This window comes from Brassica rapa, chromosome A06, assembly GCF_000309985.2.
Source record: "Brassica rapa cultivar Chiifu-401-42 chromosome A06, CAAS_Brap_v3.01, whole genome shotgun sequence".
Classification (NCBI taxonomy): domain Eukaryota; kingdom Viridiplantae; phylum Streptophyta; class Magnoliopsida; order Brassicales; family Brassicaceae; genus Brassica; species Brassica rapa.
The window spans coordinates 24,188,776-24,214,854 of record NC_024800.2 but is presented as its reverse complement, the minus strand read 5'-3'; the positions used below and the strand labels follow the sequence as shown (position 1 = coordinate 24,214,854).

At 33.4% G+C, this 26,079-nt stretch overlaps 6 protein-coding genes across 11 annotated transcripts; 4 read left to right on the top strand and 2 right to left on the bottom strand.

The window, feature by feature from the left end:
* The first annotated feature begins 7,790 nt into the window (after nt 1–7,790).
* Nucleotides 7,791–10,339, top strand: LOC117126151. The gene is made up of 2 exons (XM_033273574.1): nt 7,791–9,553; nt 9,613–10,339. The coding sequence occupies exons 1-2, from the start codon at nt 7,791–7,793 to the stop codon at nt 10,337–10,339; spliced, it is 2,490 nt and encodes an 829-aa protein (XP_033129465.1).
* A 738-nt stretch (nt 10,340–11,077) lies between these two features.
* LOC117126200 lies at nt 11,078–11,919 on the top strand. Its single transcript, XM_033273866.1, has 2 exons — nt 11,078–11,324; nt 11,603–11,919. The coding sequence occupies exons 1-2, from the start codon at nt 11,115–11,117 to the stop codon at nt 11,738–11,740; spliced, it is 348 nt and encodes a 115-aa protein (XP_033129757.1). The 5' UTR covers nt 11,078–11,114; the 3' UTR covers nt 11,741–11,919.
* Nucleotides 11,920–12,094: 175 nt separating this feature from the next.
* Nucleotides 12,095–14,215, bottom strand: LOC117126196 (B3 domain-containing protein REM7-like). 4 transcript variants are annotated; one of them, XM_033273806.1, is made up of 5 exons: nt 13,794–14,215; nt 13,236–13,298; nt 12,852–13,146; nt 12,684–12,769; nt 12,095–12,602 (listed from the first exon to the last, which is right to left on the bottom strand). In XM_033273806.1, exons 1-5 carry the CDS (start codon nt 13,989–13,991, stop codon nt 12,303–12,305), a joined length of 942 nt encoding a protein of 313 aa, XP_033129697.1. In that variant the 5' UTR covers nt 13,992–14,215; the 3' UTR covers nt 12,095–12,302. The 4 variants fall into 4 exon arrangements, with proteins under 4 accessions (XP_033129697.1, XP_033129698.1, XP_033129695.1 ...); XM_033273807.1 differs by having other exon boundaries at nt 12,684–12,766; XM_033273804.1 differs by having other exon boundaries at nt 12,095–12,769.
* Nucleotides 14,216–14,398: 183 nt separating this feature from the next.
* LOC103874902 lies at nt 14,399–16,650 on the top strand. Its single transcript, XM_009153325.3, has 8 exons — nt 14,399–14,853; nt 15,181–15,318; nt 15,404–15,472; nt 15,560–15,631; nt 15,715–15,797; nt 15,878–16,009; nt 16,087–16,300; nt 16,427–16,650. Exons 1-8 carry the CDS (start codon nt 14,458–14,460, stop codon nt 16,469–16,471), a joined length of 1,149 nt encoding a protein of 382 aa, XP_009151573.1. The 5' UTR covers nt 14,399–14,457; the 3' UTR covers nt 16,472–16,650.
* Nucleotides 16,651–16,689: 39 nt separating this feature from the next.
* Nucleotides 16,690–18,053, top strand: LOC103874904. The gene is made up of 4 exons (XM_009153326.3): nt 16,690–17,053; nt 17,141–17,227; nt 17,431–17,603; nt 17,691–18,053. Exons 1-4 carry the CDS (start codon nt 16,765–16,767, stop codon nt 17,883–17,885), a joined length of 744 nt encoding a protein of 247 aa, XP_009151574.1. The 5' UTR covers nt 16,690–16,764; the 3' UTR covers nt 17,886–18,053.
* Nucleotides 18,054–18,093: 40 nt separating this feature from the next.
* On the bottom strand, nt 18,094–21,477 carry LOC103874905 (protein transport protein Sec24-like CEF). Of its 3 annotated transcripts, XM_009153329.3 has the most exons (9): nt 20,972–21,460; nt 20,751–20,828; nt 20,637–20,694; nt 20,480–20,562; nt 20,063–20,140; nt 19,833–19,883; nt 19,557–19,691; nt 18,858–19,467; nt 18,094–18,764 (listed from the first exon to the last, which is right to left on the bottom strand). In XM_009153329.3, exons 1-9 carry the CDS (start codon nt 21,200–21,202, stop codon nt 18,265–18,267), a joined length of 1,824 nt encoding a protein of 607 aa, XP_009151577.1. In that variant the 5' UTR covers nt 21,203–21,460; the 3' UTR covers nt 18,094–18,264. The 3 variants fall into 3 exon arrangements, with proteins under 3 accessions (XP_009151577.1, XP_009151575.1, XP_009151576.1); XM_009153327.3 differs by having other exon boundaries at nt 18,094–19,467; nt 20,972–21,477; XM_009153328.3 differs by having other exon boundaries at nt 18,094–19,467; nt 20,637–20,676; nt 20,972–21,467.
* Nucleotides 21,478–26,079: the final 4,602 nt, after the last annotated feature.

Genomic DNA, 26,079 nt, shown 5'->3' with positions numbered 1-26,079 from the left:
TTATATGTTTACTTATAATTATGAAGTAAACATATGTAAGTTATCTAAATATGTTAATCCTTAAAAATGAATTTAAACATCTATTAATTATGTCAAAAGACATAACATTAACAATTATGTAAACCGTCTACTAATAATATATCATTTTACAATTATTTATATGAAAAATATTAAAATATTAATATAGATTTAAGTAATTACATATTTAAATATAAACATTTAGTTATTATATAGATGTAAACATATAAATTATATGTTAAAATGATTTCAAAATTTATTAAACTGCAGTCATTAAAGAAAATCTAATTCAATCTTGTATTTTAAGTAAATATAATATAAAAGATAGTTTTATACTTTAATATTACTAATTTTCGTAAATTATAAATAATATGTAAACATACAGCATAAAAATAGAAAAACTACATGTCATTTCTTGAAATGACGACACTCAAAATTGCATTCAGAAAATTAGTAATATTAAAGTATAAAACTATCTTTTATGCTACGTGTCATCTTTTGGGAAAAGTTTTTTTTGCTGATGTGGACGCTCTATGGAGCCTCAAAAGGTCCCTTTTATTAGTAAGGATTACTAATTTTCGTAAATTATAAATAATATGTAAACATACAGCATAAAAATAGAAAAACTACATTAAACATATGTAAGATTACCATTTTTCACTTGAAAAAAAGACGGCTTATCTCCATAATGTAACATTACCATTTTATAAAAAAAACAAAAAACATTATATATAATTTCGAAAATAATAAATATATGTAAACATACAACATAAAAAATGGAAATACTACATTAAACATATGTAAGATTACCATTTTACATTTTTAATTTTAAAAAAAATAATATGTAAACATACAACATAAAAAATAGAAAAACTACATTAAACATATGTAAGATTACCATTTTTCACTAAAAAAGACGGTTTATCTCCAATTTTAAATATATATAAAAATAAATAATAAGTAAATATTATAAATATATAAATATACGAATTATATATACAATAATAAGTACATGCACAATTTTTAAAAAATGGAAAGAGTACATTAAATATTAAACATCTATCTTAAAATGTAAAATATAGATATTAAGTAAATAAAAAGTATAAGAAAAAGAAATACACAACTTAAAAACAATAAAAAAGTATATTAAGATTTAAACATCTATCTTAAAATTTAAAATATGGATATTACGCAAATAGAAAGTATAAGAAAAGGAAATACACAATTTAAAAAACGGAAAAAGTACATTAGTATTTAAACATCAATCTTAAAATGTAAATCTATCTTAAATTATAAAATTATTAGTAAATAAAAAGTATAAGAAATAGAAATACACAATATAAAGAAAAAAATAATAATAAGTAAATATATATTATAAGAAAATACCCAATTTAAAAAATGGAAAATTACATTAAGATTTAAAAATATATCTTAAAATTTAAAATATAGATATTACGTAAATAGAAAGTATAACAAATGGAAATATACAATTTAAAAAAAAGGAAAACGTACATTAAGATTTAAACATCTATCTTAAAATGTAAAATAGAGATATTAAGTAAATAAAAAGTACAAGAAATGGAAATACATATACAGGAAAATAAATAATAAGTAAATAATATAAATATATAATATATGAATTATATATATAATAATAAGTAAATACACAATTTTTTAAAAAAATGGAAAAAGTTCATTAAGCATTAAACATCTATCTTAAAATATAAAATATATGATAAAAGTAAATACACAATTAAAAAAAAATGGAAAAAGTACATTAAGATTTAAATATCTATTTTAAAATATAAAATATAGATATTACGTAAATAAAAAATATAAGAAATGGAAATAAACATTTTAAAAAATGGAAAAAGTACATTAAGATTTAAACATAGATCTTAAAATGTACAACTATCTTAAAATGGTAGTAAATTATATAAAAATGGAAATACCACATTTAACAAAAAAAATAAAAATGTATAGTTTTACATCAAGAAAGTCCCTATAAAACTCATTATTCCATCAACATCAACCTCACACTATCAAGGAAAATTTCAAAGCACTCGAGCAAAAAAATGGTTCCACCATCAACTCTTGCCGTCCCAAAAACCTTTAATGACCTTGAAAGAGATTTTTTATAACAACGAACTTTTTGTTAGGTGGATTCATTGTTGGGAAACCCGCAACTTTCAAAAACCAAACTTATTCATGGGAATTGAATTGCTTTTCATAGACTCAAAGGTATTCTTACAAATTTAAATTAATCAAATCCATAATTTTATTGTTAATATTCGTACTAACTCTTTCATGATCAAACCATTACAGTTAATAATCATTCAAGCGTTTATCCCGAAACACTTCCTTCCTCGCCAAATCAAGTATTGGTTCATGTTGGTTTAGTATTATTTTTGGTTTATTAACCAGTTTAGGATGGTCCTATTGTAAATATAATTTAAGTTGGTTTAGCATATATTATGCTTAAAATAACTTAAATTAAATAATAGTAATATTATGCTTAAAATATAATTTTAGAGAGTTTTCAAATATAGTTTACAGAACATTATAGGTGATGAATTTAATTTATTAAATTCGTTTATTACTTAAAACTAAGTTTTTTAAAAACATACTGAGTTATAAATATGAGTACAACAAGAAGACAAAATTATAAATATTTGATTTTCAAGATAAGAAATTCAGCTTTTATTCAGTTACTCAATATATAATATTTTAAATTTTTTTTTAAATATACATAATTTATATATATAAATTAATCTTCCAAAATTAAACTAATATATTATATATGAATAATGTTTTTAAATAAAAATAATTTCTGATTTAAAAAAAATAAAAACAACAAATGGTTATTTTCAAATAATGGATGTAATTTACATTATACTATCATTTAACAAGTATTAGATACTTTTTGATATATCATTATTTTCTATTTCCAGAAAACAATAAATTGTTAAACATCAATATCATCTAGGTTAAGTATACGAACAACACAAATTCAAACATCACACAAAATATTTACATAAACATTATAATACAATAATTTAATCAAAAAATACAATTAAAAAACAATATTCAAAAGAAAAGTTATATACTTAATATTTGAAAATCAAAGATATTTTTGCTAAAATTTTACTTACCTGGCCAAGGAGATCGTCCATCTTTTTACGGATCAATAGATTGTTGAGCATATGGTCGAACCGAAAATACTCTACAGTTTAATTAAATATCTAAAACATTTATTCAAATACTCAACAATAGTTTTGCTAAATATGATAACTAGATAGCCAACAAAATTACAAAAAATATTTAAACAGTAAAAAATATGTTACTTTAACGTGTTAAAATTTAAAAATAAATTTTAATTATGACATGCATCTTAACATTTATATAAATATATATCATAACCTAAATATAAATAATTTAACAACTTAAATTAGAAAAAAATAAAAATCTCGGGCGTAGCCCGGGTTAATCCCTAGTCCTTACTAATAAAAGGGACCTTTTGAGGCTCCATAGAGCGTCCACATCAGCAAAAAAAACATTTCCCAAAAGATGACACGTAGCATAAAAGATAGTTTTATACTTTAATATTACTAATTTTCGTAAATTATAAATAATATGTAAACATACAGCATAAAAATAGAAAAACTACATTAAACATATGTAAGATTACCATTTTTCACTTGAAAAAAAGACGGCTTATCTCCATAATGTAACATTACCATTTTATAAAAAAAACAAAAAACATTATATATAATTTCGAAAATAATAAATATATGTAAACATACAACATAAAAAATGGAAATACTACATTAAACATATGTAAGATTACCATTTTACATTTTTAATTTAAAAAAATAATAATATGTAAACATACAACATAAAAAATAGAAAAACTACATTAAACATATGTAAGATTACCATTTTTCACTAAAAAAGACGGTTTATCTCCATAATGTAAAATTACTATTTTGTAAAAAAAACATTATATATAATTTCGAAAATAATAAATAATATATAAACATACAACATAAAAAAAATGAAAATACTAAATTAAACATATGTAATATTACCATTTTACATTTAAAAATAACAATAATATGTAAACATACAACATAAAAAAAATAGAAAAACTACATTAAACATATGTAAGATTTCCATTTTTCACTAAAAAAAAGCGGATTATCTCCATAATGTAACATTACCATTTTATAAAAAAAGAAAAAAAACATAAATATAACTATTTGACTATTTGTCCAACTTCTTCTATTAAACATTGCTGTTTTACATTAAAAATGTAAAAATACATTAAGATTTAAACATCTATCTTAAAATATAAAATATAGATATTAACTAAATATAAAGTATAAGAAAGAGAAAATACTCAATATATAGAAAAATAAATAATAAGTAAATATTATAAATATATAAATATACGAATTATATATACAATAATAAGTACATGCACAATTTTTAAAAAATGGAAAGAGTACATTAAATATTAAACATCAATCTTAAAATGTAAAATATAGATATTAAGTAAATAGAAAGTATAAGAAAAAAAAACACAACTTAAAAACAATGGAAAAAGTATATTAAGATTTAAACATCTATCTTCAAATATAAAATATAGATATTACGCAAATAGAAAGTATAAGAAAAGGAAATACACAATTTAAAAAATGGAAAAAGTACATTAGTATTTAAACATCTATCTTAAAATGTAAATCTATCTTAAATTATAAAATTATTAGTAAATAGAAAGTATAAGAAATAGAAATACAAAATATAAAAAAAAAATAATAAGTAAATATATAATATAAGAAAATACCCAATTTAAAAAATGGAAAATTACATTAAGATTTAAAAATATATCTTAAAATTTAAAATATAGATATTACGTAAATAGAAAGTATAACAAATGGAAATATACAATTTAAAAAAAAAGGGAAAACCTACATTAAGATTTAAACATCTATCTTAAAATGTAAAATAGATATATTAAGTAAATAAAAAGTACAAGAAATGGAAATACATATACAGGAAAATAAATAATAATTAAATAATATAAATATATAATATATGAATTATATCTATAATAATAAGTAAATACACAATTTTTTAAAAAAGGGAAAAAGTTCATTAAGCATTAAACATCTATCTTAAAATGTAAAATATATGATAAAAGTAAATACACAATTTAAAAAAAGGAAAAAGTACATTAAGATTTAAATATCTATTTTAAAATATAAAATATAGATATTACGTAAATAAAAATATAAGAAATGGAAATAAACATTTTAAAAAATGGAAAAAGTACATTAAGATTTAAACATCGATCTTAAAATGTACATCTATCTTAAAATGGTAGTAAATTATATAAAAATGAAAATACCTCATTAAACAAAAAAAAATTAAAAATGTATAGTTTTACATCAAGAAAGTCCCTATAAAACTCATTATTCCATCAACCTCACACTATCAAGGAAAACTTCAAAGCACTCGAGCAAAAAAAATGGTTCTACCATCAACTCTTGCCGTCCCAAAAACCTTTAATGACCTTGAAAGAGATTTTTTATAACAACAAACTTTTTGTTAGGTGGATTCATTGTTGGGAAACTCGCAACTTTCAAAAACCAAACTTATTCATGGGAATTGAATTGCTTTTCATAGACTCAAAGGTATTCTTACAAATTTAAATTAATCTAATCCATAATTTTATTGTTAATATTCGTACTAGCTCTTTCATGATCAAACCATTACAGTTAATAATCATTCAAGCGTTTATCCCGAAACACTTCCTTCCTCGCTGAATCAGGTATTGGTTCATGTTGGTTTAGTATTGTTTTTGGTTTATTAACCGGTTTAGGATGGTCCTATTGTAAATATAATTTAAGTTGGTTTAGCATATATTATGCTTAAAATAACTTAAATTAAATAATAGTAATATTATGCTTAAAATATAATTTTAGAGAGTTTTCAAATATAGTTTACAGAACATATAGGGGATGAATTTAATTTATTAAATTCGTTTATTACTTAAAACTAAGTTTTTAAAAAACATACTGAGTTATAAATATGAGTACAACATGAAGACAAAAATATAAATATTTGATTTTCAAGATAAGAAATTCAGCTTTTATTCAGTTACTCAATATATAATATCTTAAATTTTTTTTTAAATATACATAATTTATATATATAGATTAATCTTCCAAACTTAAACTAATATATTATATATGAATAATGTTTTTAAATAAAAATAATTTCTGATTTAAAAAAAAAAAACAACAAATGGTTATTTTCAAATAATGGATGTAATTTACATTATACTATCATTTAACAAGTATTAGATACTTTTTGATATATCATTATTTTCTATTTCCGGACAACAATAAATTGTTAAACATCAATATCATCTAGGTTAAGTATACGAACAACACAAATTCAAACATCACAAAAAATATTTACATAAACATTATAATACAATAATTTAATCAAAAAATACAATTAAAAAAAAATATTCAAAAGAATAGTTATATACTTAATATTTGAAAATCAAAGATATTTTGCTAAAATTTTACTTACCTGGCCAAGGAGATCGTCCATCTTTTTACGGATCGATAGATTGTTGAGCATGTGGTCGAACCGAAAATACTCTGCAGTTTAATTAAATATCTAAAACATTTATTCAAATACTCAACAGATAGTTTTGCTAAATATGATAACTAGATAACCAACAAAATTACAAAAAATATTTAAATAGTAAAAAATATGTTACTTTAACGTGTTAAAATTTAAAAATAAATTTTAATTATGACATGCATCTTAACATTTATATAAATATATATCATAAACTAAATATAAATAATTTAACAACTTAAATTAAAAAAAAAAATAAAAATCCCGGGCGTAGCCCGGGTTAATCCCTAGTATATAACAAAAACCTTTTGATCAAGAGTTCAGAAATATTTTTACATCGAATATTTTGATTTTAAATTCTAGAAAACACAATTTATCATCAATTATTAATGGAAACTCTTTTTTTTATACAAAATGTGGTATAGATAGAACCGCCAGACAGGGACATCACCTCATTTGTCCATCCTCCTCATCACTCAATCTCCTATACCTACTAAAATCATCTATACCCATAACTCTTTAATGAATTGTGGAAAGACTAAACTGACCTTGATTTGGGGGGATGGGTTGAATGAAAATCGAAAATTGTAATGTGATTGGGTTGGGTTTGTGATTGAAATCGTTGGTTTGGGAAGTTTGGTTAATGGTTTTATTAAAAAAAAATTAATTGAGAAAAGCTTAATCTTCTTCCTCCCCCCCCGCAGCTCCCCCCGCTCCCCTCCCCGAGCAGCTCCCTCCCCCATCCCCGCTCCCCCATCCGGCTCTGTCGCCGCAGCTTCTCTCCTCCTCCTCCATTTTCAAAGTGTTTCCGGAGGTCTAGAGTTGGGTATTGCAGGTAAACTCAGGTCCCCCAACTTCTCTTGAGAAATGCATGTATTTGGAATCGAGCTAGGAGCAATGCACAACGGCATTGTTTAGTTGATGGGTCAATTAGTATAGCGATTTGGTATAAAATGCATTAATGTGGTTGAATTAAACGTTGATAGATGCGATTCGAAACCTAGTGTTTTGGATTATTGTTGGAAAACTGAGAAAAGTGGAATAACTAGGAAAACTCGAACAACTGGTATAACTTTGTTTTTGTTGATCTTGTGCGATATTTTTGGCAGGATAGAATGACCAATAACGTATTCGTACATTTTACATATGAAGACTGCATGTATGGTATATCTGTGAAGGCATCAGTGGAGGATGTGACGTTGTCAATGTTACATGAAAAGATATATAAGAAGCTTGGGTTGGATGAACGTAAGGAAAAACTGAAATTGAGCTACATTCCGATGGTGATACGTTGCAAGAAAGCTGTAACTATTGCTGATGATGACGATCTTTATGTTTACCTCGGATGTGTCGATAAAGAGAACCAAAGATGTCTTTTGGTTGTGGAGAGTAGTGAAAGGTCGGGAGCGAGACCACAAGATAAACTTTCGATAGCGGGTAAAAGTTCTGTTGGTATGAACTACAACGATTTGCAGCTATTGGAACATGAAGTTGGACCTAATGCCATTACATTGTACGTTGGTGAGAACCAGGGGAATAACGAGGTGAGTGCTAAAGAGACTGGTACTGGTATGGAGACTGATACTGGTATGGAGACTGATACGGCTGCGGAGACTGATACGGCTGCGGAGACTGATACAGGTATGGAGAATGATACGGCTGCGGAGACTGATAAAGGTATGGAGAATGATACGGCTGCGGAAACTGATACTGGTATGGAGAATGATACTGCTACGGAGAATGAAACGGCTGCGGAGAATGAAACGGCTGCGGAGACTGATACCGTACATCCAACCGCCGATAAGTATGTTGAAGAGCCACCTGCAATAGTACGGAGTAGTTGTATAGAGGAATGGGGCGATGGTTTGAGTCTTAATAAACATGACGAATTTCCAAGTAAGAAGGCAATTCAGGAGATGGTGGATAGAGCTGCATATTGTGAATGTTATCGTTATGTCACTAAAAAGTCAGATCGAAATCGATTGGTGATAACATGTTCGCAAGCTGACTGCAAATGGGTAATACGAGCTTCAAGGATTGCTGGGACAGAAATTTTCTCAATAAAAAGCTACACGAAGATGCATACATGCTCGCGGACACAACAAAGTGACAGCAACGACAAGAGAAGAGCGTCAGCAGAAGTAGTGGCAAGTTTTTTGAATGAGGAATTCCCAGGAGATGTGCAAACTCCAACTCCAAAAGATATTAAGGCTCTGGTTAAGTCCAAACTTGGTGTCATGATATCCTACTCCACAGCATTGCGTGGAAAGAATTTGGCTTCTTGTGATACACGTGGTAGTCCGGAAGATAGCTACAGGATGATGTATAGCTATTTGTTCATGTTAGAGAAAATGAACACGGGAACAAAAACTAGTGTGAAATTGGATGACTCAGGTAAATTCAAGTACCTCTTCATAGCGTTGGGAGCTTGCATTGAAGGGTTTGCAGTTATGAGAAAAGTGATTGTTGTCGATGCAACATGGCTGAAGAACGGATATGGGGGTGTTCTAATTTTTGCCAAAGCTCAAGATCCTAACCGTCATTGCTATCCACTTGCGTTTGCTGTACTTGATGGAGAGAATCATGCTAGTTGGACCTGGTTTTTTGAGATGCTTAGAAGCGTTATACCAGACTCTTCTGAACTGGTTTTCATGAGTGATAGAAATCCAAGTCTGATATTTGCAATAGCAAACGTGTACCCTCAGGCTCACCATGGTCATTGTTTATGGCATTTGAAGGAAAATGTTAAAGGGCATGCTTCTAACGTCACCAAAGATGTAGTCGGGCATAGATTCATGGAGTTGGGAAAGATGTACACAATGGCTGATTTCAATGCTGCTTACGAAAGATTTAAGCTAAGGTTCCCTTCAGCTTACACGTATGTGGAGGAGAAAACTGAAAAAGACAAATGGGCAAGGGTTTTTTTCCACGTGACAGGTACAACTTGGACACAAGCAACAGCGTGGAATCAATGAACAAAGTGTTTAGAGAGGCAAGGAGGTGGGCCTTGATACCAATGCTGGATTGTATCATTAGGACATTCTCTGATTGGTTTAATCAACGTCGGAAGGATGCTGTTTCACAATCATTGGGTACCATGCTAGTGCCTCTGGTTGAGAACTACTTGCACGATCTATGGGTTCTTGCGCGAACGCTACCTGTGCGGGAGCTTAATAGTTATGAGCTAGAGTACGAGGTCAAGGATAGTCATGGGAAGATGTTTTTGACGAACTTGATTGCCAAAACTTGTACTTGCAAGGTGTGGGATTATGAAAAGATTCCTTGTCTGCACGGACTGGCTGCTTATATCTATTACACTAATGAGGTGGATAATGGGGGTGGTAGGAGCCGTGATATCAACATAGTATATCATGAGTTGTGCTCAAAATACTATTGGACGGAACTGTGGGCATTGGCGTATTGCAGGACAATTTATGCTGTGCCAGACATGTCTGTATGGGAAGTCCCGGATCACATCAGGGAGCTGAAGATCATACCTCCGGATCCTATCAAGCGGAAGGGAAGGAAAAGAGTTAATAGACTTCCATCTGGTGGAGAACGCCGTAGGAGGACACAGAACAAAAAGCGGCCTAGGCAAAATTTTGGTTTCAATTGGCTGTTATTTGGAAATGGTTCAAGCCCTTCAGAGCAGAACACGGCCTAACCACAACTTGTTACTCTGTAATTTGTATTTTTTTTGGAAAACTCTGGAAAACTATTTTATCATCTTTGTAAAACTGCATTGTGTTTCGAGTGTGACATTATTATTATGTAGATGGAAACTTGATTCGTTATGACATTTACTATTATGATTACTCTAGTCTGACTAATAATTCAATTAAACATGTTTTTTTCAAAACTTTCTCAAAAATTATGAAAACTCTTACTATCTCCATAATAAACCTTATAGTTTCACTCACACTTTGTGAATGAAGAACATGTCACAAAAGAGATTATCAGGTAATGTTTGTTTCCCAAATATTTGTGCAGTGAACAAGATAAATATCATGTTCAAGTACTAAAATCGAAAGTAAAACAAGAAAACCAAACTGAAAGCACTGGTAACACTGAATAAATTATAAACCACAGAAAGTACAACTATGAGCAAATCTCGTAAAACTAGTATCTTATGTAAAACTAAGAACAAATTTCGGGGAGGGAAATGAAATTACATTGGCGCCAAAACATATGAGGGAAAATAATTATTTTAATTATTTTAACTATTTTCATTTTCTTTCTCTATTTTCTTCCATTTCCCCTCTATGTCACGTCCCATCTCTCTCTCTCTCCACTCCATCCCTCTACTTCTCTCCCTCCTCCCCCTTCTTTACCGAGCCATCTCTCTCTCTCTCTCTCTCTCCACTCCACTCCATCCCTCATTCCTCTCTCTCGATCTCTTTCGGTTTCTCCCATTTCTCTCTGACAGTAATAACTGAAGCATGACTCATCCCGACGAGGAGTACAGTCACATGAAGGCCTTGAAGAGACACAACGACATGCTTGGTTTCGTGGCTGATGCGCAGTACGGCGTCCCGACCAAGTGCCCGTGTGGTGGAGGTATCATTCCCGAGGTATCTCCGTGTAACAAGTTTCCCAATGATTTTGATACGCAACCTGGAAGGAGGTACTTCACCTGCAAAAACTTTGAGGTAATTTTCATGTTGTGCAAAACTGGTAAAACTTGTATAACTAGAACCTGCTAAGCAGGTAAAACTTGCATAACTTGCTAGGAAAACTAGGAAAACTAGGAAAACTAGGAAAACTAGGAAAACTAGAAAAACTAGAAAAACTAGAAAAAACTAGGAAAACTAGAAAAACTAGAAAAAACTAGAAAAACTAGAAAAAACTAGAAAACTAGGAAAACTAGGAAACTGGTAAAACTGGAAAACTTGAAAAACTTGTATAACTTGTGATAAAACTTGTGCAGAATAATGGTCTCCACTTTCGTACGCCGTGGGTGATCGCGATTCAGGACGAGGTTACTAAGTTAGTAGACCGTGTCAAAGAGATGGCTGAGGAGATTGATCGCCTCAAGGCTCAGCTTTACCAACTCCACCGTCCATGATCCCATCTTGTTGCTCTAAGTTGTTGTTGTTCTAAGTTGTTGTTGTTCTATGTCTTATGATGGTACTTTGATCCATGTTGCTACTTTCCTTCTCTATGTGTGTGTCTTATGACTCTATGTGTGTGTCTTATGACTTAAACTATCTATCTAATGTTTATGTGTTTTGTGGTTTACTTCTCTATGCGTGTGTCTTGTGACATTATACTAAAATAACAAGTTTGCAACATCAAACCAAAATCAAGAAAATGATTAACTAAAAGTCGAAAAATGATTAACTAAAGTCACAGACCAAATCTATATTATCATTCAGGACGTGAAAATGATTAACCAAAAGTCGAAACTCTATATAACTAATTGACATGAAAATGATTAACTAAAAGTTTGCAACATCAAACCGAAATAACAAGTTCAAAGTACCATCAAATCAAAATAACAAGTTGAAAGTACCAAAAAGCAAACATATAAAAGACACACAAAATAAGTTCAAAGCACAAGACATTGTGCTCTTAAGATCAAGTCACAACCAACATAGACGCGTCCCCAACTAGAACACATGATCTTCCTAGTTCACCCGGGAGGAAGAAGCAATGTCACCTGCAGATTTAAGACACTCCTTACTTGGAGAACAGACACACATCAATGGCAAAGTGTTCCCATCTCCAACCACATTGAAGACAAAGCTGTCTCCAATGTGGCATTTGTTTTCAGCACAGAACTTTCTCCACCCTTTGATGTAGTAGAAGCCGCCTGATTCGTTAAATCGCATTGACACATTCCACGCCTTTCCCTCTATGTTCACTAGTTTCGCCTTCTTGCATTCTTTGTTCAGAGCATTACAACCAGTAGCCCCCACAGGGAGATTCTGCAACAAAAGAACATAAACATATGTGTCAGAACAACATAAAGATGTGTAAGTACACAAAAGAACACTCGTTTCACTCACAAGTTTGTCTTCACGGACATTAGAATCCGTGACCTCAGCCTTAAAACAGTAGTCCCACGAGTAAGAAAACCTAGCCCCTGTTCCTGCTGAAACACAAGAAACAAACAACAACTTCAAAAAACCTCATAAGTAACCTATGCTAGTGCGGTGACTTTGAATCACACTTACTATTGTTCTGGTGGTCATGGGCTTCTTCCATTGAGTTGGGATATGTGTACTGGATGTCACAGCAGCTCGGACCAAAGGGAGTGACGTGAAAGACCATGGAACCTTTGAGTTTGAAGATGACAATGTCTCCTATTCGAAGGTCATGTGCCTCAGCGAACTCCTTCCAACCTCGGGTGAGTCGCCTCTCTTCTTGTATCACTTGCCATGTTTGATCCATAGCGTCGGATGTTAGTGTCCATGTGTTCCCATTCGTCTTCCCTTGGATGTGCTTGGAGAAAAATACAATGGGTATTGTCTGCAATCAAGATTTGAGGTAAGTTACACAAACAAGGAAGAAATCAGGTTCTTGCAATCAAGAAAAGGCAATACAGAGAGTGTGTTTACCAAGTGAGTCTGGAATCCAGGAAGCAAAGGTTGGAAGAAATGAGGTTCTTGCGGTTGCACCATCTGCAAACAAGAAACAAAAGCTAGACAAAGTTAGACGCATGTCAAGGAACTTGCTAAAGTCACAGACCAAATCTATATCATTCTATATCATTTTCAGTTTTATTTAACCATTTGCTAAAACCGAAAACTAGCAAATGAACTCAATCAAGCATCATGAACTCCATCGACTGAGCTAGCATAAAATTCTCAATCAAGCATCATGCACTCGATATAACCAAAACTAGCGTCATGAACTCGATCAACAGATCTAATTCATGAACTCAATCAATCAAATACGCTAAGCAAAGCCGTCACTCGATCGATGGACCGAATCTAAAAAACCCTAAGCAACTTAATTAACCATTTGGTGGTGTCGCCATCTAAAAAACCCTAAGCAACACTAAACAAAGCCGACGTTTTCTCCAACCCTAAAGAAATGAACCGACGTTTTGTAGTTTCTTCATAAAAATGGTAAACTCGATCGATGGAGAAACAGAACCGACGAGGAAGACATACCTTCGGTTGTGTCGCTATCGGTGGGATTGGCCGTTGCTGGTCAGGAGTCTCCTCTTCGGTGGAATTGGCCGTCGCTGGTGGGGGTAGCGGGGATCTCCCTCGGTTGTGTCGCCGAAGTGTCGAGAGAGGGAAGGGCTTCCCGAAAATGAGAGGGAATCGGGTCTGGTTTGGGGATTTAAGATAGGGAATTGGTACCATTCGGTTTTTGGACGGTTATGTTTTAATTTCGGGTCGAAATTAGGGATTGGTTCGTGGTTCAACTCAATTCGGTTATTCCTTTGGTTAAGGTAGGTACAACCGGTAAATACTTCAAATGTTCTAGGGTTAAATGTAATTTCCGGCTTTTTATTTAACTTACCATTTTTGTTTTGTTTTCATGTCTTACGGAGATTAGAGATATAGCTGGGTGGGTATAGGAGATGATGTCCCCGCCAGACATGAATCTTCGTCATAAATAGATTTGTCTGTTATAAAATCATCTTTAAATAATACTATTAATTTTGTAATAAAAAAATCAGTATTAAAAAAACCTTTTTCCAAACATCAAAACAACGTCGTATTGAAAATAAAACATAAAGCAAAACGATTGGTGTAGCAATAGCCAACAAGCACCAGTAATAAAAGCAGAACACAGAGAGACACAAACTTCTATCAAAAAACATCTATGGCCACAGCTGCTCAGCTCTCCGGCCACTTTCACCGGCCAATCATCACCGCCGCTGGTAGCGATCACCGGCGGCATGTAACCACCACTCATTACCTCCCTCTCCCACGGCGACAACGCAACTTAACGTCTCGGCTGCGGCCTTGTATGAGTCTTCAAGTGGGCAACGAAACGACTCCAACATCGACGGTGGACATGGAACAGCTCGTCGGGTTCCTATACAAGGATCTTCCCCACCTTTTCGACGACCAAGGGATCGATCCGAAGGCCTACGACGAGCGCGTGAAGTTCAGAGACCCCATCACCAAGCACGACACTATAAGTGGATATCTCTTCAACATCTCTCTCTTGAAGAATCTCTTCACTCCTGATTTTCAACTTCACTGGGCTAAACAGGTCTTTTTGCTAAAGCTCTTAACTTTACTCTGTTTCTGATGCAAAGTTCAAGACTTTACTCTGTTTTTCGAAAGTGGCTTCTCTCATTTCCTATTAGACCACTGATTCTGATGCAAAGTTGAACACTTTAGTGCCTTAGATGGAATCAGAACGAATAATAAAATGATCTCTTAGCGCTTCGTTGCTGTGATACTATATTAGAGATTGTAAAGATAAGCTCTTTCTCAATGATTGTATATTAGAAACAGAGGAAATGAAGTTAACCACAGATTAAAGATAAGCTCTTTTGCTACCATTTATGATGCTGGACTGATGCATCTGCTATAGACAGGTCCATACGAGATAACTACAAGATGGACTATGGTAATGAAGTTCTCGCTTTTACCGTGGAAGCCAGAGCTTGTGTTCACAGGGTTATCAATCATGGCTGTTAATCCAGAAACTAAGAAATTTTGCAGCCATCTGGTATGGTTTAAGGCATAGTCTTTTTAATCTTGTGGAGTCTTCTTTGTTGTGTGTGTGGTCTACTTAGTAACAGCTTAATGTGCAGGACTTGTGGGACTCTGTCAGTAACAATGACTACTTCTCTTTTGAAGGTCTTGTTGATGTGTTTAAGCAGGTGGCTGGCTTGTCTCATTTTGCTTTCTTGCCATGAACTAACCATCTCTTGCAAGTGAGTTGAAAAAAAATTTACTTTTTATGGCAGTTACGGGTGTATAAAACGCCTGATTTGGAAACTCCAAAGTATCAGATACTGAAGAGAACAGCAAACTATGAGGTTGCATAGCGTCTTCCTTTGTGGTTAAGATTGTATAGAGAATGTGATGCTAGGACTAAAGTTTGATTGTAATTGTGTGGCAGGTGAGAAAGTATGAACCTTTTATAGTAGTGGAGACAAATGGTGACAAGCTCTCTGGCTCCTCAGGTTTCAACAATGTAGCAGGGTGAGAGTTTAAGCAATTTCTTTTGTTGTAGTCCATAAACTCTTCTTGAAATGTTGTGATGATAAATGTGACTTATGAAGGTACATATTTGGGAAAAACGCGACGATGGAGAAAATACCAATGACAACACCAGTGTTCACCCAAGCTACAGATCCTGAGCTCTCTGCAGTGTCAGTACAAATTGTCATTCCATCTGGAAAAGATCTCAGCAGGTAAAGATTAGTTGATGATGGAACTGCTGAGTACTGAGTAAAAAAGGTTGATTGTTTGGTTGCTTATCCCTATATAGCTTACCGATGCCTAATGAAGAAAAGATAAACTTGAAGAAGCTAGAAGGAGGGTTTGCTGCGGCAGTGAAGTTCAGTGGGAAACCGACAGAGGATGTTGTCCGGGCAAAAGAGAATGAACTGAGGAAGAGTTTGAGTAAAGATGGTCTTAAAGCTAAGACGGGTTGTATGCTTGCTCGTTACAATGATCCAGGACGAACATGGAACTTCATAATGGTAATGGTTCCAACCTCTAGTAAATCTTTGATGTCTAGTTAGAAACCATATGTTACTCTTTTTGTGAACATTTATACAATCGTTTGACTCTAAGCTGTTACTTGTAATCTACCTTTGCATTTGCAGAGGAACGAAGTTATCATATGGCTTGAGGAGTTCAGCTTGGATTAGCTAGCTCTCTGCTTGGCCAAACGTTACCAAAGTTACCATATTGTATGTAGAGACTCAGTTTACTTCATTGTAAGATCACCACACTCGAAGATAGAAAAGTTGTATACTTTTGTCTTTTTGGTTCAATGAAAAGCTGTATACTTTGGATACAAAACATAAAAGAGAGGACTTTTGACTTACATAGAAGCGAAACGGCGTCGTTTGAGTTGATCCACTTAGAAAATAGTTCCAGTCCTACCCATTTGCTTCCGTAAAGGACTTTACTTTTCAGCCGACCAAACCAAGAAGAAGCAATGCCACTGACACTGGTTCAAGCAGCTTCAGTGTCCTACTTGAGATCCCACTCAACGGTTCCTACTCTCTTCAAGCCTTCCTCTGGTTTACTTCTTAAAAAGTCAATCTTTCCTGATTCCAAGTTAACAACTTTCCAACGGATCTTTCGTTCCACGAAGAAAGCCTCAAATGGGTCTGCTCGTGCTTCCTTGCTCGAGACCCCTGTCTTGTGGGCTGGTCGAGTTTGTGTCTTTTACGCGCTTGTCAAAGCTGGTTTAGCTGGATCCAAGTCTAACCCCATCGTTTCTGGTTAAAACCTTCTCTATGGTTGTTTTTGAAAATGTTTTTTGCTTCTATCGTTTTGATTTTTGATTTAATGTTGTTGGGTCATCTCAGGGTTGGAAAGTGGTGGTGTTTATGTTGAAGATGATGGTGCGGATCTTGGTTTCTCTAAGTGGATTCAGAACATCAAGGGCAAACCAGGTTTAAGTTTCAACACTTACTCTGACCCATTCTTGTCATATATAGGATTTGTGTTCAAGTGTAGAGCTTTGATCCAACTTCACATACAAATGAATTATATAACCTTTTTAGATAGGAAGATAGATGGTTGGTTTAGTCAATGAATCTATCCTGGCTAAATGTGGAGTTTGAGACAAGTCTTTATATATATTTTAAATGCTCAGACAAGGATGCAGCAGATAAGAGGAAGCTGGTGAGCAAATGGCACCCAACGACAAAAGGAACACTAAGAAGGAACTACAGGGTACCTTCCAAAGGCGAAGGAAACCGTTTGCTCAAAGCCATTGCATCTCTTCTCTCAGATGATGACCACTTTAGGGATGCAACATCTCACAAGGTTAACAATAAACACATATAATAACCTGCACTTGTTTCTCTCTCTCTCTGCTTTGAGTAAAAGAACCATATTGAGACACTACTGCAGGGTTGTCAAATACGGCGGGAGAGTGCGCATGGTCAAAGCGTATGTTGCAACAACGTGAGAGCTCTGTTTGATGAGTTACCAACTCCGCATTTGGTGGTTGAGATCACACCTTTTCCAGCCGGTCCGCTTACAGAGAATGATTACCTTAAGGCCGAGAAGCTGGAAAAGGTTCTTAGGTCAGGCCCCAACGTTTGAACCCATCTGGTACTCAGAGAGAGTGTTCCACTATGTGTCTAATTCCAAAATCTGTACATACTCTGCCATCTTATGACGCTATCAAACTGTTAGCTTCTCGTCAAGCACATATAACTATCATTATCATGATTGTAAGATCATTTTAAGGTACAGACAAGTTTCGACATACTCAAACACTCAAATAACACAACAACAAAAGGAAAAAAAATAAGCACAAATGAATTTTCTGTAACGATTTTCAATTTTACCATTAAATTCACAAAAACAAACATTTATACATGGAAAAGACAAAGCCAATGCTTTGAAACTTTCTGTTAGGAAAATTATATCGAATGGTATCTCTTTTTCCTCAGTAATGAAAAAAAACACTAACCGGTCATCATGCGTCACTAGGTGAAAAAGGATCATATACTTGATGCACACCTGCGTTAGACCTGTGTCGAATCTGTGGTTGGCCATTTGGGTTCAGGTTATCATTATGGAACACTGGTCTTGGAGGGAAAAGTGCAGAACGCTGCGGGAACTGAGCTTCAGGGAAGTTCCTAGGCATCACCCGAGGCAATGGAGGTCTAAAGCTCTGCAAGTTTGAAGATCTCACGTTACCGTGAAATGGTCCAGGCAGGTGGCTCAGGGGTTGATCCATCTGCCTCCCAAAGTGCTGTGATCTTGTGAAGCTTTGCCCAAAATGTTGGGAGGCTGGACTGACGGATGGGGCTCGAAATACCAGAGGAGGGAGATGAACTGTTTGAGAGTTGGGTCTAGGAGATATATGGGATTGTGGATGGAAAACGAAATCGCCTTGAAATGTCCTTGGAGCTGTATTTGTGGAAGGATAAGTAGGAAGAGGACCAGCAAGCCTGCCAGAAACATATGGTGACACTGACATGGGACGCAGAGAACCACCAGAAACATATTCTGTTAGATGTTTCAGACTGATACCAGAGGGAAAGGGAACTGATGGTATTTCAGTACCTGGCTGATGAGCTACCGGATGTAGACTGAGGTTAGGAGCCAGAGGCCGTACTGACTGGGACATGTTGCTTGAAACCATTTCCGGCAACAGCGGTGGTCTAAATCCACTGTTAGGTACGGGTTGGAAAGTGGATAGGGTCGACGGCCTCATTGTAGATCGTGGTCCTAGTGGTTGTATCTGACTGCCAGAATATGGAGGCACAGTCGAAAAACCTGGTTGGACCACGGAGTAGGGCCTTGGTGTGCTGGAAAGGTTAAAAGAAAATAGATCTGGTGGACGAGGGCCTTGAAAGTCAGGACGTAATGATGTGTTTTGATGAAATGGAATTGGTTGCTGAGCAAAAAGAGGATTGGTTGGCTGTTCTTGATCCGGGATACGATTACCAAGACTTGGAACAGAGGGATTAAGAGGTGGATGAAATGGAACTTGATTTGAAGCCAATGGTAAAGAGGAACCATAATCTTCGAATTGAGCTTGTGGTGGTTGTACAGAGTTGTCAGTGGGATGTTCAGAGTTTGGGTCTGTAGTAGTCGCGTTGATGTTGCCTGGAAGGGTTGAAACGTCTTCAGATTTAGAAGATGAAGGAGCAGCCCCAGCTTCTGTATTTCCCTGCAAGGGAAAATGGTATAATCTGATAAGTTAAAGCACAGATGCTATATCATACTTCTAAATATCTTATAGAAGCTCTAGCGACTCACAGACACTGAAGAGATAAGCAGCTCAATTACAGCAATAGCTGCATCTACTTTTTCGTAAATATCAGATGATATCTGAAAATATAACTCTTCCCAGGACGTCTGGATCTCATTTTCATCTGAAGGAGTGAGTTCAACCTGCGTAAGTGAAGAAAATTCCGATTAATAAACCTTGGAAATGAGAATACTGAGAAGTTTTAAGGACAAGCATGGAGAGGCAGAGTAACAATAATGAGAGTCTGTTATGGTTATCTCGAAGATGGCTTATTCCAATTTTACCTTCTCTCCTCCTGTTTTAGTACCAAAAACTTGCACTTTGGCTCCAGTCTCCTGTTCCAATAATGAAACGAGTTAGCTGGTATACATGGTCAAAGTGAATAGTAATCAATTTGGGTTAAGAACAAAGCAAGTAAAAAATGTGAGAGAGAGACACAAAAGGCTGTTAACACAAGGCCGATATATGAAACTGTAGCTGCGAATAGTAGCGATGACATTAGTAGGTGACTTACTTTTTCGAGCTGTTTCTGAGTATCACCTTGGGAACCAAATATGAGACTTAGAAAGCTAAAATCAGAATGTTCCTTGACCTGCAAAAGCATAAGTCCATACAATATCAGCTCCCAAATAGCTGAATTTGTTACATGGCTCTAAGAAAACAGAATCCAAAAGATTGTTATGCAGGTTGAAGCAGCATTATACATCAAACCCGCCGGTGACAAGAAAAATAAATAAAGGCCACTGAAAGCCAATAGCTTTTTAAATGCTCAATCAAAAATACTGTATGAGCCATCTCTAAAACAAATCTACAAGACTTTCTAGCTTCTGTGAGGTAGTAAGGTTTAACAATTCTACAAATCTTAACATGAGAACACACAAACGCAAGATTTGAAAAAGCTTTTAAATTTTCTAGTCAAGTAAGAACTTACATCGATGGGCAATCTAGCTTCTTTCAGCACTGGCTTATAGTCAGGTGGAGCCTTGAACCTCGGATTCAACTCAAGTATCTCCCCTATAATTAAAGAAGCTACATATCACTCAAAGGAAAAGCCAACATGAAGATGGAACAAGGAAACTCCAACATACCAATTGCTTCACGTTTCTCCAACTCCAGATGTTCAGCAATCTTGACAGGAAACAAACACTATCTTTAAATAGCTAGAGAAACCGAATAACAAGAAGTGATGAAAGATCACTTACATCACTGTTCGTTTCCCTATCAGCCTCGGCCTCATGAGTTCCTGATTCCAACTGCTGTGTGATTTGATCCAAACGTTTCTGCTCAAAAGAAACCAAAACACAAGAGTGTTCTTGAAGCAATCCAAATGCAAATACAATTGATTGATTCCAACGTTGATGAATAGCTTCGAGTCTAACCTAGTAAGCCCTTTCTTGAGCAATACTGTGATTTGGATTCTAACCTGGTAAGCCAAGACTCTGCCTTTCTTGACTGCAACGTCTTGCGTCAAATCAGGTCCCCACTTAGTCTTCCTCTTCCCTAGCTTCGCGAGCGTTCCGTTATCCTTACCGGCGCCTCCTCCGCCGCGTTGAAAAATGGGGATCAGTGATCCGGATAACTTGTTTTTAGGGATTACGAATCCGGACTTGGCACCGAACATTGAGATCTTCGGAGCGGTAGTGGTAGATGTCATCTTCGATTGCGTTGCGGCGGAGGGAGGGAGGAGTCGATGGAGGTGAATGTCGCGGCGGAGATTGTTCCCCGTCGATCTGAGAATCACGTTAGCGATTGTTATTGGATCGTTTAAGGGTTTTGGAGAAAGGGCGTTATGTTTTTTATTACTTTTATTTTCTGCTGTATATTATAAAGTTTTTTTCCCCGTCATTAGTCATTTTGTTTGCTCTGCCGTGGTGTTGAGGCGCGTGGTGAGCTTCTACAAAATCCAGTGGCGAATGGAACAGAGGCGTGTAGAAGACGCGTAGTAATCTTTGTTCAAAGTCCAATGACGAGTTTTAGACCATCTCTAATAATTTATTCTATTTTTTTGCTCTAAAATAGAGTAACTATATAATAAAGTTTGAATTTGTTCTAATGGTACTATATTTTAGAGTAGAAAATAGAGTGATGAACAAAAAAAAAAACAAATTACTCTATATTTAGAGTAAACCTATTTTTCACTCTATTATAGAATGAGAAAAAATTGTACTATTAGAGCATTTTTAATTCTAAACTTAGTGAAAAATAAAGTAGAGTTGGAAATGCTTTTAATTGGTTTTGGAGAGGGTCAGTAGAACAGAAGCCCTTAAATGGAGCAGAAGTTCTTATGAGGCACAATCTACCGCAACAGTTATCCATAAATTATCGGCCCGGTTTGTTTTCTTTATGGTTGGGTTTGAGTCTTATCTAGAATGTTTGGTCGTCGGTATTTTATGTTATTGGCTATGTTTTTGTAGTCTTTGCATGTTAGTTTAAGTGTGTCAAAGTGTGATTTTGTCTCTGGAGTTATATTTGTGCAATCGCTGGTTTATGGTTCAAGAGTTGTATTTTTAAACCGCTGGCTCTATATTATGGTGTCGTTTCATTACGATAGTCGTTCTAACATGTTTTGTGGCTAATCCAGTTTGTAATCAATATAACAACAAATGATTAAAAAAAAGCATGAGAAAAGCTAAATCTTGAAATATGTTTCATAAAAGATAAAATGAAATGAATTTGGAAGCAAATACCAATCGACTAGATGAACAATTATGTTCATCAAATCTGAGCAATTTGTTTATATTTGTACCATAGTAAATTAGTAATTTGTAAATTTCGTAAGCACGACATCGTCCATATTATAAAGTACAAAGAAAGATTTGTAGAAATCATGGGATGTCTTGTAATTAGAGCCGGTTGACGAGAAATCTGCAAGAAAGATCGAAATATCCTTTGAGTGATAAATGAGTGATGAATGGGTATCCTATGAGTTAGGAATGAGAGGTGTGTGGCAGAAATCAAGTCAGAAGATTCTGGAAGTCAGTTGTGGGACACGAGATGAATATGATCCTTAGTTTGAAGAGAAGAATGTGATATAACAAACTAAGTCCCACATTGGAGAATTAGACAAGGAGTGTCTAATATATAAAGAGATGTCCAACTCTAATAGTACGAGGCCTTTTGGGATGGAAACCAAAAGTAAATCCATGCGGGCTTGCTAATTAGGCCCAAAGTAGACAATATCGTAGTAATCGGATAATACAGAGTTGGACACGGGATTTCACAATCCCAACAATTAGTTCGTCTTCTCCCCTCCTAACTTTGTCATGTGCACTCATGTAGCGTGTATTTGACCTGTGGCAGGTACAATCAAGATAGTGTTTTCTACGAGCCCTTTTCATTATGTTGTTAGGCCCTTTTATTAGAGTAAAAGTTTTCAGATTGGGCCACTTTGTATACATTTTTGTTATTAAACGAGATTGGTTTTAGGCTTGCATATTTGCTTTCTATCCATTTGGATCGAGTTTATCCAGACGACGAACAAATTCAATTGTTTACTGATTTCACGTTTTTTCTTTTTCAGTACAGTATTTATAAAACCTTATCGATTATTCGGTCAGCTCGAAATATGTTAACGTATTCACACTTTCTTCATGTATTCACACACTATGTACTTTGCATTTTTTTAAATATAAAATTTATATATAAAAAAAACCAAACTATATATATATATATATATTATTTTTATTATTTACGGATAAAATTGAGTAAAATATTCATAAATTTTGATTTGATTCGTTATCCGTTTTGATTTGAACCAAAACATCTGGATATCCAAAACCCTACGAAACAAATCAAATACTAAAATACAATATCCAAAAAAAATAAATCACAAATATTAATATTTTTAGGAACATATATCTAATTCGATCTGTAATATGCATATATAGATACATATATGTAAAGAATTATATATATACGTTATATATTATACTTTATATCAGTTTTACAATATTTTAGTGAATTATATTTATTATTAGATACTAGAATTTAAAAAGTTAAATAATGTATTTTTTGTAATAAAATGTTATTATTAAATGTTTCAATTATTTTTAATATTTACGGATCAAATCAGATATTCTTTAAAATTCTAAAATATTTTGGATATCCGAGTCACCGAATATCTAGGTGGCTAAAGATCGAATCGATACGAATGCTTTCAAATACCCAAATATTCGATCTGTGTCCAGCCCTATTTACGAATACAATTTTATTTTCTTTATATGAAAAAAAATGACTAATGTCAAGGCCTTTTTATTTTAAATTAATTTTAATTTTATCTTTCATGTATTATTTTGAACAAAAATATCATTTAATATTAATTAACAATATTTTTATATGTTTCTCAACTATTTTTACACACTTTTTACATATAAATACATGTGCATATTGATGTGAGCATCTTGTAACTAAGTATTCACCACAACTGAAATATCTAATTTTTTTGAAAGTTGAAATATTTTTTTTTAATGCTTCTTTCACTACCGACTAAATTATAGTGATATGATTTGTCTTAATTTTTTTTCTTTTTCTTAAACTATTATCTATTTAGAAACTATAATATAAAACTATTGGTTTAACATGCCGACTATCTAAAATTCATAACATGAAAATAAATAAATAATATTAATTTTTGATTTTTATCGGAAAAAATCCAAAAAATCAAGCATTTTAACATAATAAACTAAAATGAATATTAATTTAAAATAATAGTTATATTTTAAAAGGTTAAAAACCAAAAAAAAACTAAAACCGAACCAATATCCTGATTAGACAAATTTAATGTATTTTTATTAAAAATAACTAAGCTAATAATCACATTCCACGCAAGACGCGAGTTATTACCTAGTGCATTACTATTATAGAATAGACTGAATATCACACTTCATGACTCGGATTAAATGTCTTTGACTAATACCAAAAATATCCAGATCATTTGCAACTAGATTTCAATGTAAATTGCATAAACCTAAATCCAAATTCAAACCGGATAAGTATTAACACTTTAAATGCTACACATGATAAACAGATTTATTCCATGTTCCAAATTATTCTTCTGAGCATTTCTAATTTTATTCTATATTTTATTCTAAAATAGAATACAAAAAATAAAAATATTATTATTATTCTATAAATGAAGTAATATTTTTATTTTGTTTGTTATTAAATTTCTCGCTCTAAAATATATGGAGTGAGGCTTAGAGATGCTCTCACTACTAAAATACACTACTTTATTTTATTTACGACAACTGGTTTCACGTTTCTAGTAAATGTAGATTCAATTTGTTGGTAACAAACAAATAACAATGCGTCATCTTCTCCACTTAACACAGACCGATGCATGTCGTATGCTTAAGAATAGACGCAACCCAAACGTTACAAAAGAAAATGACATTCGATGAGAAATGTTACTGAAGGAAAATATGATTGGAGATGAGGAGAGGCTCTTGGAGAGCAGTGACTTGCCCATAAAGCCGCCTAATACTTTAGGGACCCCATTGCTACAGGCACGTGACCACGATTCCACCGCCAGCTCGCATTGTCCCTCCTCGTGGACCCTTCCCTAAAAGTCTTCCTTTGCGTTTTTTCCTTTATATTTTATTCTGCGCGTTATACTTTCAAAAAAGAAAATATGACCCTTTTTGTCAACGACTGTGTCCACTAATTTTTTCTTGAGTTAAATGTCAAGGTTTGCATCAACTATATGGTTACTTGTACATCTAACATTTTTAATATCACTTGTAGTTGTCACTGATATTGTTGTAGACTTTGTAGTGATAATGTTCTCATCTTCCCATCAATATATGGAAAAGAATATCATGGCCGTCTTTTTGCTTCAGGATTACGTCAACGTCGCCAACCCTTATTTTTCTTTGTGGCGGTGTATGTTTTTCTTATCTCTCAATATCTAACAGCTACCTGAACATAAACAATTTAGATTTGGATGTCAAACCTTTAACCAAAACTTGAGACTTAGTTTGTTAATCATGATTCTATACACAGAAGGTTGCTACTTTAAGGACTTCCAACAAAGAAAATAAGATGAATGTAGTTGGAGTTTAGGTAAGCACATCACTGGACATTGGCCTTTCTTTCTTTCTTTTTTTTAAGCAACCATTGGCCTTTCTTATATGCCGGAAAAAAAAAATCTAACTCCAAACCATAAAGCTCATGTAATAAATCACTATGAGTATGTACAATTGTACGCGTAGGTAGTTATATCTATACACACCCTACTATTAAAGAGTATGCATGTGTTTTTTCGTACTATGAAAATACATAAACAGATAATATAATCAAAACGATTTATGGATATCTTAAATATAATAAATTATTAAAGTGCATTAAGATCTAATTTTTTTTTTTTATTTTGTAATCAATAAAAGGGCCCTCACTAAAAAAAAGGGGCAATTGTCAATAATAGCATCTTTTGAAGTTTATGTCTCAAAAATAGCACTAGAAGGAGAAAGTCACAAAATGACATTCATTAAAGGATAAAATATCCCTAATACCCTTGGTTTAAAATTAAATAAA